The following is a 16417-nucleotide window of genomic DNA, read 5'->3' on the forward strand; positions in this document are numbered from 1 at the left end:
AAATAAGTGCTGAGTCAGCAAGGAACGTGGGCAAGCTGCCCAAGTCCTCCATATCTCTCTGCTTTGATGACTGGCACCCAGAGGCTGGCAGGGAGAGAGCCGCAGCCCTCCTCCACCACTTGCCAAGTGGGGCTTATACCCAGCCCCATAGCCATCACCCCAACTGGGGTAGGCAGTTCCAAGGCACTGTTTCCCTTCATCAAGAGCATCCTGTGGCTAAAGCATCCTTTCAGGAAGAGAAAGGCCAAAGGCAAGCAAGTCCTCCTCAAGTGCTTGTGACGAAAACACCACCGGATCTCTTCTCTCCCAGTTTACCAGGCTTTGGGAAGTTTTACTCTCCCTAGTCTCCTTCTCTCATTCCCTTCTTCCCCGTTTCCCCCTCCCCTCAAAGAGTTTTATTTTAGCTTGATGGTGGGGATTCCGAAGAGGTTACTGGCAACTCCTGGGGCTGGCTTGGGAGTTCTGCCACCTCTAAGGGGACATCGCATGCTTTAGGTTCCTGTGTGTCACAGAGCTCTTCTCGTCCCTGGGGGGGCAAAAGACGTTCCTGGCTCTGGGCTTGGCTGTTCATCTTCTCTTCAGCTTCTATCTCTTCTGAGGTGGGGATGGAGTTCTTCTTGGGACGTCCTTTGGGTTTTGTGGGTGCTTCCTGACCACCTTTAAGAACCTACATGGGAAAGAAATGGTAATTAAATCTAAGAAATAAGTCCTTCCCTCCACTTTACCACTCAGCAACATCTATACCATTCCTTCCCAGCATGACAGAGTTTGCTAAAAAGTATTTTTAACCCATCAGGTCCAGTCTACAAAGACCTCTTCATTCTTTACATGAACGTTTAGTCAATATCACATATTTTAGCATTAAATAAAATGATCACAAACACGTAAAAATCCAACTTCAATAAGGAAAGAAATGAAAAGTAAAATATTAATATGGTATCCATGAAGTTGACAAGTTAAAAAAAGACAATATTTGTAGCAAGCAGGACAATAAACACTCATATTCCAGTGTCAAAGTGTAATCGGCAGAACCTTTTCAAAGGGCAATCTAAGAATTCGAATCAAAAGTTTTAAAATGAGCATACTCTGACACAAAAATTCCACTTCTAATAATTTAGCCTAAGACAGTCATCAAAGACAAAAATTGATCTGCAAAAATGTTCATCAGAACAGCAAAAATTTGAATAAAATTACCCTGAGTTCTCACCGTGACTAGGTAATTATAGTATACCCAAAGAGAGAATATTTGATGACCATTACAATTATTATGTAAGAGAATGTTTAATGACAGGGGAAATATTATTAATTTTTTTGTGTGAAAAACAGGTTATAAACCAGCATATTACAATTTGGAGGCTAGGTGACTATACACTACCTTGTTTATCCTGTTAGGATCATAAATAATTTTAATTTTTTTAATTTATGATTTTTCTTATTTTCTTATTTTTCAACAATGACCATGTATAAATATTTCTGTAATCCAAAGATGTTATAAAACAGTTTTGTATTGTTCAAAGAAGTAGTAGAGCACAGTAGAAAGCATTCTAGAGCTTTGAAAGTAAAATAACTAGATTAAATTCTAATTATTAGCTTTGTCCTTTAAAGACTCTGAGCTTCAGTTTCCTAATCTTTAAAATAGAGATATTAGTACTTTATCTCATAAGATGATGGTGAGAGTGACTGACAGATATGTATATAAAGAGTCAGAACTGTCCTGAAAGGAAGAATATGCTTTGCACCCTGTTCAGCTGGTTAACTCAGCTTAGACAGTGCTTCCCCTAAGCTCCCAAGTCTAAGTTAAATGCCCTCTACAATATGCCCTATGAGCTCCCTATACTCTCTCCATCAGAGCACTTTTCATAAAGGACAGTCACTGCATGCATATTTGCCTGTCCTTCCTACTCAGTCTCTGCACATAACAGGCATCAACAGTTACTGAGTAAACTAACCATTCTCTACAAGCCTTTCCATAAAGCTGAAGAAAGATATAAAGCAAGCAAAATAACAGTACCCCAAATGGCCTTTGCTGATTTCAAAGGACTTGCACATTATTACCCCAATTTGTGACTTACACAAGAATCCCAGGAAGATAGGCAAGAATAATTCTTAAAATATTTTTGTTACTTTGAAATATAACAGACACTCCTTCCTCCATTGACGCTGAACCCTGGCTAGGTGGAGTTTCTGATTTTCTGGGCAAGTAGTAAAAAAGGCTTCAGGAGGGCCTGGGTTAGCACAGATAATTAGGGGTGGGATATATTTTTGCTACTTATATACCTAGCTTCCTCTTATCTTCCCCATTTGAACAGAAACTCCCTGAAAGTAAATTTGGCATCTATCCCTTGCTTTGCACTCCAAGAATCTAACTTCCAACTAACCTTCTATGCAGTCACCAAATATTTATTGACTACATTTCATTCCAGTAACAACAGCAGAGGACTTCCAGGTGCTGAATTATAATAATGAATGCAGCAGCTTGATAAACCATAGTTCTTTAAAAATAATAATAATAATAAACAGCTTTATTGAGATAATTTATATACCATACATTTCATCCATTAATAATGTGCAATTTATTGATTTTTAGTATAGTCACCAAATTGTGCAACTATTACCAGAATCCAATTTTAGAACATTTAATTGCCCCAAAAAAGAAACCTCATACCCATGAGCAGCCACTCCCCATTTCTCCCCATCTCCCCATCTCTCCAACCCTAGGCAACCACAAATCTGCTTTCTGTCTCTATAGATTTCCCTATTCTGGACATTCCATATGAATGAAATCACATAATATGTCATCTTTTGTGACTGGCTTCTTTTCTTAGCATAATATTTTCAAGGTTCATCAATGTTATATAGCATGTATCAGTGCTTTGTTCCCTTTTACAGCCAAATAATATCCATTGTATGGATATACCACCTTCTCTTTACCCATTCATCAGTTGATGGACACTTGGACACTTGGGTTGCTTCCACCTTTTGGCTATTCTGAATAATGCTGCTATGGACACAGGTGTGCAAATATCTGCTCAAGTCTCTGCTTTCACTTCTTTCGGGTATATGCCCAGAAGTGGAATTGCTGGTTCACATGGTAACTCTATGTTTAACATTTTGAGGAGCTTCCATACTATTTTCCAAAGAAGCTGCACCATGTTATAGTCCAATCAGCAGTATGGGAGGATTCCAGTTCTCCACATCCTCGCCAATACTTGTTATTAAGTCTTTTTGATTATAGCCATCCTAGTGGGTGTCATTGTGATTTTGATTTGCATCTCCTTGATGACCAATGAAGTTGAACACCTTTTCAAGTGCTTATGAGCCCATTTTATATCTTCTTTGGAGATATGTCTATTCAAATCCTTTGTCCATTTTTCAATTTGGTTGTCTTATTATTGGGTTGTAAGAATTCCTTATATATTTTGGTTATAAGTCTCTCATTATATACAAAATTTGCAAATGTGCTCTCCCATTCCGTGTGTTATCTTTTCACTTTCTCGATGTCCTTCATATGTCCAATTTATTTTTTATTTTTTTGGTTATTTCTTTGCTTATTTTTTCTTTGGCTTTTGGTGTTATATCTAAGAAGATTCTGCCTAATCCAAGGTTGTGAATACTTACTTATATTTTCTTCTAAGAGTTTTATCGTTTTAGCTTATGCATTTAGGTCTATGATTCATTTTGAGTTAATTTCTGGTATGGTATGAAGAAAACCATAAACACCTCCTTTTAGCTTGGAATCTGATCAACCAGTGTACTTTCCACACAAGCGCAGAGATCTGAAAGAGATCTCTAACAAGGTATAGATACTGACAGAATCCACCTTTGGAGAGAAGAAGTCCCTATATTCCTTTTCATAGAAGTCATTATCTGATTTTGATTTCAGTGCAGGCTGTTGAAAGCACCTGAATGTGCCAATATGGTATTCACATGTTGAAAGCAGCTCCACTCGGTACGAAAGAGGTTATACAAAATTAAGTTGCCCCATGTAATAATCAAGTTATAAAACAGCAGGTCTAAGGAAGTCACCTAATTTGCAAGAGAGAACGCCACCCACACAGCTTGGATTGACCCCACCTGGCTGTTTTCCTATAGCACACACACACATACACAAAAAAAAAGTCAAAACAATCAGACCATTTTCTTAATGGAATAAAACATTCCAGTGCAAGCAATAATTAAGAGATAACTACTCTCTTGGCTGCTTTCTGCACCCGACCTCTGGCCCCCTGCCTTCCAGCACTCCTGAGACATGCAATTATCTCACTACCGCCCCACACCAGGAGCTGCATATTCTCATGCACTCTGTAGCTCTTCTCCCAGGACCTCCTACTCCCCAATTGTTCCATAGAGCCAATTTAGTACCCTTGTTCCTGACAGGCCAGACAACCCATTGCACACACACACAAGGTCACACATCTCTCGGAAAAACACCTAGCACATCATCCACTTTTATTAACCATGCCACTGACAGCCCTCCTCTGAACTTTAAACCTAGGTATCCCAATATCCTGTTGCTAGGGATGTCAGGACAAGGCCTTTGCTTCCTTCCCAAGGTGTTTAGGTAGGGGACAGGCAGTTGACTAGAGAGCCTTGAACTTCAGTGCAAGGAGGGGCCTTCTACCTTCCCCATTCAGAGAGGAACCTGAGCTGAGCAGGCAGAAGTGGTTCATCACTGTCAGAGAGCGGGCCGAGGGCAGGATTATTTCAACACAAAATCCCTGACCACTTGACTCTAACATTCTCACCTGTATTTCATTGTGTACAATGTGTGAGGGATACATAAAACGTGCCACTATTATTTCTCGCTCCAAAAGTTATCTGCAATTATCCATTCTCCCAGCGGACTCTGGGCCACAGACTTATTACCTAGAATGCTTTGTGCTCCTTTTCCTCAATCTTTACCTGCAGCTCTATGGAAAAGTGAGAGCCATATTACTGATAACTGTTTCTATGGAGCTGAGAAGCAAGATTCTTTAGCATGAATCTTTTCCAAGCACACTGTGTAGCCGACTTTCTCCACTTGAAGATAGGGTGTTCCACCATACCATAAGCCCAGATGGTGAAGCCCTGACAGAGGAAAGGCTGGCAGAATGAGAAAGGATGAACACCCAGTACTGCTCTTAATCAGAATTCCAGGAATCTGGCTTATTTCTCCTGGCCTCCAAAAGTCTAGATTCTCTGGAGATGTGAATTTTATGGATAAATAATTAATTTTTAAAATAAGAACAGCAGCAATATTTCTTGGCTATATACTATGCAGAAGGCACTGTTCTAAGTTTTAGAGGGATTAGCTCAGTTAATACCACAACTTTATAAGGTATATATTAGGCATTTACTATGAAGAAACACACACAGAGGTTAAGTAACCTGCTCAAGATTACACAGATAGCAACCACTAGCAGTTTCACGGAATTGTTGATTATCTAAAGACTGTAAGTGCAAAAGATGATGATGGCACATGGTATGTGGCCCACCCAACTCTGTGACTGAGAGAGGAAGGCTGTATCTATCTGGATCCCCTCACAAAGCAGAATTCTATTTGTATTGTATTTCAGAGTTGAAAAAGACTACTGAATAATGAGGCATTTTAAGCCCGTTGCAAAACACTGAGTTCTACTGGAACTAAAGCCAAACAGAAATGGAATAGAGGATGAGTATCTCATCTCATGTGCAAGATTAAATTTACCCAACCTGCTATAGGTTACAAATGCTGCCTGGTAAAAACTAGTCAGAGATGCTATCTTGGTTTTGGCAGCACTGTCGTTGGCAGGCATGTGTGAATAACTCTGAGAATCAAGTGCTAATCTTTTTCCAGTTCCAATTAGGTTACTAGCCTTGAGACATCTTTATTACCCAATTATCCTTTTCTTTTCTTCCCCAGTACCCGAAGAGATAGAAAGATTTTTACCAGGAAAATACATGAAGCAATCAGGATCCCAACAATGCCTTGCTGTTCTAGGAGAGGAGGAACCCACACCCACAACTAAACAACATTTCTCACGTTTTGGCTCCAGCCATTCTGAAGTACTCTTGAGTGTCCCGAAATCCTTCTGTCCCTTCCTTCTGCCTGTGCCACTCTTCTCACCTTCAAGTGGCACATTTCTATTCATCCACTAAAACCAATTTAGGGGGCACCTCTTCTGTGGAGCCTTCCCTTCTCTATACTGACTCTGAACCCTGTAAATCTTTCTGCTGTTGCCCTGATCACTCTGCATAATTACTGGTTTACATGTCTGTCTCCCTCACTTGACTGAAAACTTTTTCTAATTTTATATTTTAATGGATAGGTTCGTATCTTATCTTAGCACCTCTACTGCCTCGTGAAAATAAGTGCTCAATAAAAAACATTTTCAAAAGTGACTGCTAAAGTTAACTGAAAACTTGGCACTCTTATTTTCTCAAGTAACCTGAATTTGGTTGGCCTGTGAAATGCTCTCTTGAGGTTAAATCTACTAAGTTCCTTCCATCTTGTTCTATATGATAACCATCAATAACCGGCCCACAATTGTGTCAGCGGTACAGTGGCTGGTGAAAAACAAATGACGTCAGAGGCCCGGGCACACACGTCGTCCCACGGGCACTGGGCGGTGCTGGTGGAGATGGCAGGCTGTCAGTTCATTAATCATCTGACTCATTAAAAGATTGTTGATAATCTATTTAAACAATGCCTCTGCCACTGGGGAGACATTGATTTATCCTGTCTAATGATGATGATTGATGAGGAAGGAGGTGGAAGGCTGAACTTGCACAGAAAGCAGTGAAGGGACTTGCCCAAAATCAGCCAGGGAGGGGCAAGCGTAGGAACACAGCCCAGTGTTTCTAACTCCCAAATCTGATTATTTTAGAGATCAATGCCCCCAAAAGGTTCCCGCCATAAGTCTCATGCGTATCTTAGCATTCTAGAAGTTTTAGAGTGACTATATATTTAATCAAATCCTATTCATCCTTCAATGTCAATTTCTCCCTGCAACAGTCTCTAGTACCTCTCATCTGAACTCTTATGGGGTTCTAAATATTTAAATAAACAACCGAACTCAATTATAAGGTGCTCCCTGGTTGCCTCCTGGACCTTGGTTCTCCAACTAGATCATAAATTCCATGAAGGCAGGGTTATATTTCATTTCATTACAATGTACAGTGTCTAGGACAAAGCATGGTTCACAAGAGACATTAATTGCATATTTGTTGATTCATACAATATATGTTTGTACATGCAACTGGCATCTCCACCTCACTGCAGGAGTACTTCATGAGTCAAGCCGGTTCCATCTGAAAATCCTTCCATCTTCAGGGTCAGGTCCCCCCAGAGGAAATGATGAGATTTGCCCAGAAATTTCTTTCTGGGAATATAATAAATGCTGCCTTGTTGGCTTTTCCATTAATATTCATTTGTGATTTATTTATTTTTCACATTGTTAGCAGGCATAGCAAGAACTAAAGTTTTAAGAAAAACTATTAGACAAAAACACAAAATTGAGAAAATGTCTCAATATCTATTATCTATTACAAAATATCTATTAACTTTATTTTTAAAAAACTAGGTGGGAAGGATCTTAGTTATTTGGTAATTGTGAAAAATTTCATGTTCCAGCCCTTAAAACAGCAGAAAATATGGCTTTTGACCAGATAGGTTAGCAAATTAGAACATTATCCACGCAGCCCTGGACTGCTTGGTCCATGTGAGAGGAGGAAGGGCCAGTAAGATTTGGTGAGGATATAAGAAAGGCCCAGGTTAGAGGCCTTGGTGTACCTGGCCTCTAAAGAATAGAGTAGAGTTTCCTCCCACCCTCACCCCACCCTGCCTCTTTTCTCTGGCTTTGATCTTACCCCTTGTGATTTACAAAACTGAAAATGAAACATTTGACTACTTTGGAAAATTTCTATTTAACAGTGCTTCTAAAAGGGGGGAGCAGGTAGACTGCTATAAAATTGTGTTCCTCAAAATGTAGAGATGTTTATGCTTTTTTAAAAAAGATATTTATTCTATAGAATTCATTTAAAAACCAAAAATGGAACAATTCACTAGCTAGGCACTAGAACAATATTAGGGAAACCACAGTCATTCTACTGTGTGCCTTGGAGGAATCCAAGAGTTTGTTAACATGCACATTCCCACCCCCGTCCTGGGACAGAGAATTAGAATCCTGGGAGGGGCCTAGAGTTCTGCATTTTTACCTGCTATCCAGGTTATTTTGATGCTCACTAAAGTTTGAGAATCACTGCATTAGACAACACACAGCTATAAGAACAGATGTACCCTATATGTCATTATACACAGAGTACTGACTTCTATTCTCAGCTATTGGTGGGAGGGGAAGGAAGTACTTTGAAAAGGCTAGCAGGTGGGCTTAAATCTAGCAACTGAGAAGCTTGTTGGCTTTCATTTTCTTTTATTTCTAAGGAAACTGAAAAAAGAATATTCTTCTGGTCAAGAAATCCAGGTCAAGAGGAATAGTTTATCCTTCTGTTCACATAGCCTCCCTCCCAGCCAACACCATAAAACACCTTCCAGTCTCTGGAGCCCAACCCACCAAATGGTCCTTCCTGCCTTCTCAGTCATGTAGGAAGAATCTGTCCCATCATGATGGGCACATGGTTAGACTCGCTGTCTTCTTTCTTACCATTTTCTTCCATTTCATCCTGCGATTCTGATACCAAGTCTTCACCTGCAGTTGAGTGAGTCCCAGAGACTGGGCCAAGTCCAATCTAGAAGGTACAAGAGACAAAAGAAGAATGAAGAAGGAGAGATGAGGGCAGAAGAGATGGGGTCCTATTGATTGGTTCTGGGCACTGCCACCAAAACTTGGACCTTCCCCATTTAACCAAGAATCCTATGGAAGAAACTCTGGGAAGCTAGAAACAGATACCCATGTACAAGGACTGTCTACATTAGATCTGAAAAGAATTTCTGAGCCTTCACTGCAAAGTTTCTTCCCTGATCTGTCAGAGTCTTTACTTTGATTCCAAACAAAATGAAGACTTACTCAGAATTGAAACTGGGAAAGAAAAGTAAAGCCATGTTTTCCTTATCAGAATCTTACTCATCACTCCAAATCCAGTTCAAATTCCACATCCTGCAGGTGAGCCTCCTGGACAACACCCAGCTCACAGGTTGTCTCCTCTACACTCTCCCATGGTCAGCTACCACCCAGGTGGCTCAAAGTTCTCAAATGGTCTCTAATTGCATCACATCAGTTCTTTCTGCCTAACTCAACGGCAAGAGCCGAGTATATCTCTTGCTTCTTTTATAATCACAGAAGTGCCTTTCACATTCTAAATCCAGAACTAGGGCTCGAAAATACTTTTCAATGGGTCGACTCATTCATTGTAGCTGCCCTAAGTTGTTATGATGCCAGATTCCAAAATAAACTAAATCATAACCTCTCCTGCTTCCCATTCTACTGCTCACCTTGGTTCTGCATTTCTCTGTAGCCTTCTGAAAAGTCCTGAATCTCAAGCCATCCTGGGAGGTGTGCAGTTGGAGCAAATTCCAACAACATAGTAACTATTTCCTGAGTACCACAGCATCCAGACTACGTGCTAAGCCCCTGACACGTGCTATCTTATTTATTCCTTTCACAACACTGTGAAGTAAGTATAATTATTCTCATTTTATAAATGAGAGATCTGAGGCTCAGAGAGATTAGAACCTCTCAGTAACCATGGCCAAATCCTATCAGCTACCTGTTTCTGTACATAAAGTTTTATTAGAACACAGATACGCTCAGTCAGTCACATACTATTGTCTATGGGGGCTTTCATATTACAAACTCCAAGTTGAGTAGCTATGGCAGAGACCACATGGCCAACAAAGCTTAAAATATTTACTCTCTGGCCTTGTACAGAAAAAGTTTACTAACCCTGGTAGATGATCCTAGAGTAAGAGGTGGAGCCTCCAAATCTACTTACGTCTGACTTGTACATCTCCTCTGGTATAGGGGCTCACCTCCACTTGTCATATTTTTGTACAAGTTAGATCTGCCAAAGGGAAGCTCTTGCTCAGGCTTTAATGGAGAAAATGCAGGGATGCTACACCACAAGGAGTAGCTAACAACCCGAGTGGAGCATATGAAATGAGAAAGGGAACCAGTCTTCCAACCTCAGTGCTTGAGACTATAACTGTTGACCTATCTTGATAAGAACCCCAGGTCTACCCAAGCGCCAACCGGAGGGACCACCTCCTGAGCCAACATTAGCTGCCTCGCTGTGGTTCTAATCCTGATCATTGAAGCAATGTGGATCTCTAAAGCAGCAACTTGGGCCAAGCACCCTTAATATAGTTTGAGTAGTGACCACCACTTTTGAAGGTCTCCAGGTTTCTGAGGATTGCAATTTGTGGATCTAAGATCTATTATCTCACACAGACCTGCATAGCCAGAATCCTGAACCATGGGGCCTCTCAGGTGTGAATTCTCAGCTGCAATTCTCTACTTGAGGGTTACTCAGCAACATCTCACCATTAGGAACACCAACAGGTACAGGCAATGAAGGTGCCAGGTGCTAACTCTTGGCACTCCCAGTTGTAGAAGCCTAACCCCTGTAATAGTGCACGATTTAAATCTCCAATAATAAAAACAGTCTTCCTTCAAGGGGCTTCAGAACCTGTCTTAAATTTGCATTCACATATATCTGGTTGTCCCAGTGAAAGAGCTACTGGAAGCTGACAGTTTTATTGAAGGCAATTAACAGACAAGCTAATAAATTCCCAGTGCCAATAGCACTCAGCTCTCCCCACTAAAAGCATTGCTTCCCAAGCAGCCATTCATTAAGAACCAAGAACATGGGGACAATCCCCCAAGACTTCCTATCTCCCAGGCCTCCCTGGAGACAGGTCCTCCTGGGCTCTTACTGTGCCTTCGCCCAACCCAGTTCACCTGAGGCCATCAGGTGCATTTGTCAATGGAAGGTTCAGTTCACAGCTCTGCCACTGTTACCAAATGGTGTTAGCTCACTTGGGAAAAATGCACCCTTGACTCACTCTGGCTACAGAAACACATTTCACTGTCATCAGCTTTCTCTCATTACCTGCCACCGTTACAAATTCTCACTTCCCTGCGTATTCGCTTAAGTGGGGTCTCCTAGGAAACCACAGAAACAAACAATGAGGAAGAGGGAGAGAGCTGTGGGAGGAGAGAGTGCTCATGGCCCTGGTCACGTACAGAGGTGAGGAACATCTGAGAAGGCAGGTTAAGGCGGCAGCTTCGATGCCAGCCAAATGGTGTCCTCCTCCCTAGGCAAATGAATCAATCCTGTCTAGGTCACCTGAGAGGTGCCTAGGCAGGTATCAGAAAGCCCCAAGAGGTTTATTAGGAACTAATATTTCTCTTTAAAAATTCTGACTTCTAGAAAATAAGCCCAAAATTTTACTCATGCACACTGAAGCCCTTTCAACATACCACCGCACAATTCATAAATAATGGTGCTGACTCCACGCAGCTGGCCAAGTCCATAAGGCTCTTCATCACAGGCTGGGAGTATCAAAATAGCTATATGAAACCTAGAGATCCCCAATTTACAAACTTGTCTCCATTGCCCCCCTACAGGCACCCCAAATGCCCATGTCCAAAACAAAATTCACTCTTTATCTGCAAAATCCACTCTGTCCTCAGCCTTCCAACTTCAGCTAAAAGTATCCCTATTTACCTAGCAGTTCAATTGAGGAACCACAAAAATCTCAATTCCTGTTTCTCTTCCACATGGCAATGTCAATCCTATTCATTTCATCTTCAAAATTACTCTCCAGTCCATTCTCTCCTCTCCATTCCCACTATCACCACCTTCATTCAGGTCTTCAGTGACTGTCCCTGGACTCCCTGGTGCCCCTGCTCCATCTCTTCCCTCTATAATCAATCATTTATGGTGCCACCAATGCAAGAATTCTAAAATGTAAATCTGTCACAGATCATAAAGAGGCATAAACGAAGGAAGGGAAAGAAGAAGCAACTCAAGACCTAAAATCATGTCGCTTCCAGCTCTTAATGGCTGCTGATGGACAGCCTAAACAACAAAGTGCACATCCTTTGGCCAGGCATATGAGGTCTTCCCACCTCCACAGCCTCATCTTCCACCAGGCCCCGACTCACACCTTAAACTAGAGATGTCCCGACCACTTGCAGTTCCCTCAACGTGCCCAGTGAGCATGCTTCTGCGCTTATGGATGGCATTCCCTCGCCATCTTTGAATCAAAGCTCTTCTTAAATGTTTCCTCCTCTGAGATGCCTTTCCTAGCCCCACTAACACATTCAGCAATATCTCTGTGCTCCTACTGCCCTCAGTCACATATCAGCACCAGCACCCAGCTCACCGTGTTATAATATTGCAGTCACTTCCTTACCCATAATTTCACAGAGAGTAAGACTCCTGTCTACTACTTTATGGGCCATAATTCCTGCCACAGTGCCTGGCACAGAAGACCCTTAGCTAACAGCTGATGGGCACTTAATTGAATCAATTAACAAATTCTCTTTTAGTCAGTGATTTGCAGACTCCTCTCTCACTTAAATTTTTATCAAATAGCTACTAAATAGCTTAAGAAATGCATTTGAGTTTCCTTCCCTTTCTCTTTAACAGCACTGGGGTCAAAACTGATGTAGACAAGGCAGTGAGCAAAGAAGAGAAAAGGGGCCTGAAAAACCCTCCCAATAAAAATAGGATCACGATGAACTCAGCCATCTCCAGAGTGAGTTTGAGGAACAAAATAGACACACACACTCTTGCATATTTTGCAGTTAAGATACTAAATTAAAGAAAGGGGGTGAGGTACTGAAGACTGAGTAAAGAAGGGGTCACAGACACCCTCATCTGGATCTCAAAAGGGTTTAAAGAAGGGGATCTCATCCAGGTCCTCCTCAGTCTCAGCCAAGTGGTTCTGACTTGATATCCATCAAATTCACCAGGACATCTGACAGCCCCTCAACACGATCAATCCAGCCTATGCATCAAATGCCAGGCAGCAGACCAGGCCAGCCAGGTGCTGGAGAGTGGGGAGTAGACTGAGATCATGGATTCAAATTCCAGATCTAGTCCCATTGCATTTGATCGTAAGTGTAAATGGCATTTAAAACCAAGCCTGCACCCCAACTGAGAGCCTGGCAACTATTTACTAAACTTGACCTTGTTTTCTACATTGGAGTAGGTAAAATATGGAGAGAGAGTGAGGAGTAAAAATTCACCAACATTCAGTCTCTTATGGGGCCAAGTGTGATGAATTCATGCGGGCTGGGTTCTGTTAAACCAAGGCTAAGATGATGGATGTGAGCCAAGGAATAGATTCCTGCCGTAGTATCCTGCATATACATCCTTCACTGAAAGCAAAAGAAGTCTCGGGGGCCTTAACTGCAGACAGGCCCATCTCCATGTCCTCACCTGTCTGGAGTGGACAAATACTTCTGCTTCTGGAATTTCTTCTCCAGGCCCATGAGCTGAAGCTCAGTGAAGATGGTGCGACTCCGACGGGGCTTCTTTTGCCGGGGCGTGGGCTGCTCCGTCTCCGACTCGCTGCTGCCTAGAGCCTCACCACCTGGGGCCTCAGCAGAAGCAGCCTCAGCAGCTGGGTGGTGGGACAGTGCCTGGGAGATTCCTGGGGTGGCAGGGACCAAGTGGGAGATGACTGTGGGCTGTCGGGTGATCACTGACAGGAGAGGATAAGCCCGGAGGGAAGCAGGGCCTGAAAGACAAACAGGGAGGCAGGTCACACAGAGAATGGGGTGGAAAGAGGCCAGAGGCCCCTCAGAAGACCACTTGCTGAGACTGACAAACTGGTGGGGCTTCCAGACCATAGAGGTATAAATTAAGGAAAGGAAAGAAGAAGCAACTCAAGACCTATAATGGCTGGATGGGCAGGAAATACTGATTTGCTCAGCCTGGTGTGTGAGAACATTCCAGTTCCACATGGCCAAGAAGATGTTCCTCTGGTTTTAAGTGAATCTTTTCCCTTTCTCTCCCTTTTGAAACCTTAAATTCTGGTTTCCGAGATATGGGACTGAGCATATGAAAAGGAGTGGTAAGAAAAGGCTAGAAACACATACTTAAGAAATTCAAAATAGGTTGTAATATATGAACTACCTGAAAGCCACCCGTGGACTTTATAAAACTACATGGTTGTAACTATGAATGCCTCTTGAGAGGTCTATACCTTGAATCATAACATTTTTCAGAGCTGGAAGGATGCTTAAAGGCTATTTAATTCAACTCTCTCATTTCAGACACAAGGAAACAGTCCCATAAAAGCTGAGTGACTTGCTAAGATCTTGGAACAAGCAGATTCAGGAATCAAACCAAGTTCTTCCGGCTTGAAGTCCAGTGCTCTTATCACCACATGTCGAATCACATGGATACATCGTTGAGACAAGGGGAAAAACATGACTTTAATTCACATGAAAACTCAGACACATCATTACTAGCTGCCTTGAGCACTGTGTTAAGGAGGATTCTCAGACTGGGTTAGAGCTTGGCTGAGGGAAGATGACTGAGGTTGACTAACATCGTCTGCCATGGGCATGCAGGGGAGGGGAGTATGGTAGCAGACATATTAGTTATGTGCCGCTCCTGCTTTAGGAATTTCAAAGCAAGAGTACTTTTCTGTCCAAGACTCTGTTATGTCTTTAAAGTTCAAGTAAAATAGCTCTTCCCTCTCATGATTCAACAGTACAAGTTTAAAATGTCCTGACCATTACCTATATAAATCATTTTCTCTCTCTGGGTCTCAGTTTTGTCATTTGTATACTGAGTAAAAGTAGATCATTTTGAAGAATCCTTCAAACTCTAACAACTGATGCCACGAAAGCACCTCTCATTCCAAACCCATCTTGATATCTGACAAAAATTGAGAAGACTCAGGGGCTGCCCTCTGGGACTCAGCCCAGCCCTGACAACTCACTACAAGGGCAAAGCAAGAACCTGAGCCAATGACACTCACAATGGTTCTGGATTAAAACCAACCAACATCACAAAGCACCAGGTGCTACTTGTGTTCACTCTCTGAGTTGGCGTTTCTCTTCTTATTCATGCCTATGCTTCTGTTTTGGACTCTGTCATAGTTATTAAAACAGATGACTTCTTTTGTTCTTTGACTGTAGTTCTAGTCTGGCTTAGTAGCAACCACAAAGTTGTTAAATAATAAATCACCAAGAGCTACGACTTCCAGTAACTCTCCAGCCAATGTTAACACTTGAGATTTTGTGTTGTGCATTCTTTTTAAGAAAGGAAAAAAGCATCTGGGAATGATATTTTAAAGCAAGAAAATAAGGATATCTGAGCCAATGGTTTTGGATCTACCAGTATACATTATGAAATACCACTTCTTGAAAAAAGTATCTGAAAGTTTCTTACACAGGCATAAGATGCTTTTCATCTCAAATCATCACTTTACTCCTTTAATCCCACCACGTCTTTCAAAAGAAATTATCTTTCTTTATTAAGGAGGCTAACTTATAATCTGGAAACCTAAGAGCCTATCAATATAGGAAGTGGCTAGCTAAGGTGTTAATCACCAGAATTTCCACTTTGTCTTTAGTTAAATAATTTTTTGCCTAAAATTGAAAAATATTTTGGAACAGTGGTAATATTTAATTTTAGCAAGAATATGAGGAAATGGGTACTCATATTGTTGGTGAGTGTGTAAAACAGTATTATCTTTGAGAAGGACAAATTAAGCAAATTATTGATGAAACAATTCCACAATTTGAGACCTATTTGCTAGGTGCACAAAGATTTATGTACAAGCATATTCACTGCAGCCTTGTTTACAATAGTGGAAAGGGGGAAATAACCCACATATCTATCAACAGCAAAATGGTTAAGTAAATTGTGGTACATCTATAGTATAGACTACAATGTAACTGTTAAAAGAATAATCAATATGAACTGATAGGTAAACTACACATAAACTAACATGAGAAAATATCTAAAATACATTATTGAGAGAATATTGAGGTATAGAACAATTTGCATTATCTTTTTTTAAAATCTGCATGTGTGTCTGCCTTTATGAATGCATTTTTAGAAGAAATCAGGAAGTCATCAAACTATTAACAGTGATTCCTTCTAGAGAAGGAGTAGGTTCAAAACAAGTGAAAGGGAATCTACATGTATTAATCTAATCCTGTATTCAATCTTGCCATAAATATTCAGTGAGCATGTACTATAGGCTGTACTCTGATTTAGAAGCTGGAGATACAGCAGTGAATAAAGTCCAACCTTCACAGGGCTTACATTTCAGTCAGGGAGGTAGATAACAACAAACAAAGAAATAAATATATAATGCTGGGTAGTGATAAATTATATGAAGACAAAGATAGCAGACTGTGAAGATGGGCAGGTATTTTAGATAGGTGAGTCAAGGGAAGGACTCTATGGAAAAGGTGACATTTTGGCAGGTAAGTGACTCAGTGGAGAGGAGAGCCTTGTGAAGATACAA

The 16417-nt window shown here is 41.3% G+C and overlaps 1 protein-coding gene across 1 annotated transcript in view; it reads right to left on the reverse strand.

The window, feature by feature from the left end:
• Window positions 1-350: 350 nt before the first annotated feature.
• BARX2 (BARX homeobox 2) overlaps window positions 351-16417 on the reverse strand; it is a 60822-nt gene continuing 44755 nt past the window's right edge. The window contains exons 2-4 of the mRNA XM_006915184.1: window positions 13366-13666; window positions 8622-8706; window positions 351-667 (exon numbers count right to left, since the gene is read on the reverse strand). Coding sequence (XP_006915246.1) covers window positions 401-667; window positions 8622-8706; window positions 13366-13666 — 653 coding nt within the window. The 3' untranslated portion in view covers window positions 351-400. The remainder of the gene's footprint in view (window positions 668-8621; window positions 8707-13365; window positions 13667-16417) is intronic.

This window comes from Pteropus alecto, unplaced genomic scaffold, assembly GCF_000325575.1.
Source record: "Pteropus alecto unplaced genomic scaffold, ASM32557v1 scaffold135, whole genome shotgun sequence".
Classification (NCBI taxonomy): Eukaryota; Metazoa; Chordata; class Mammalia; order Chiroptera; family Pteropodidae; genus Pteropus; species Pteropus alecto.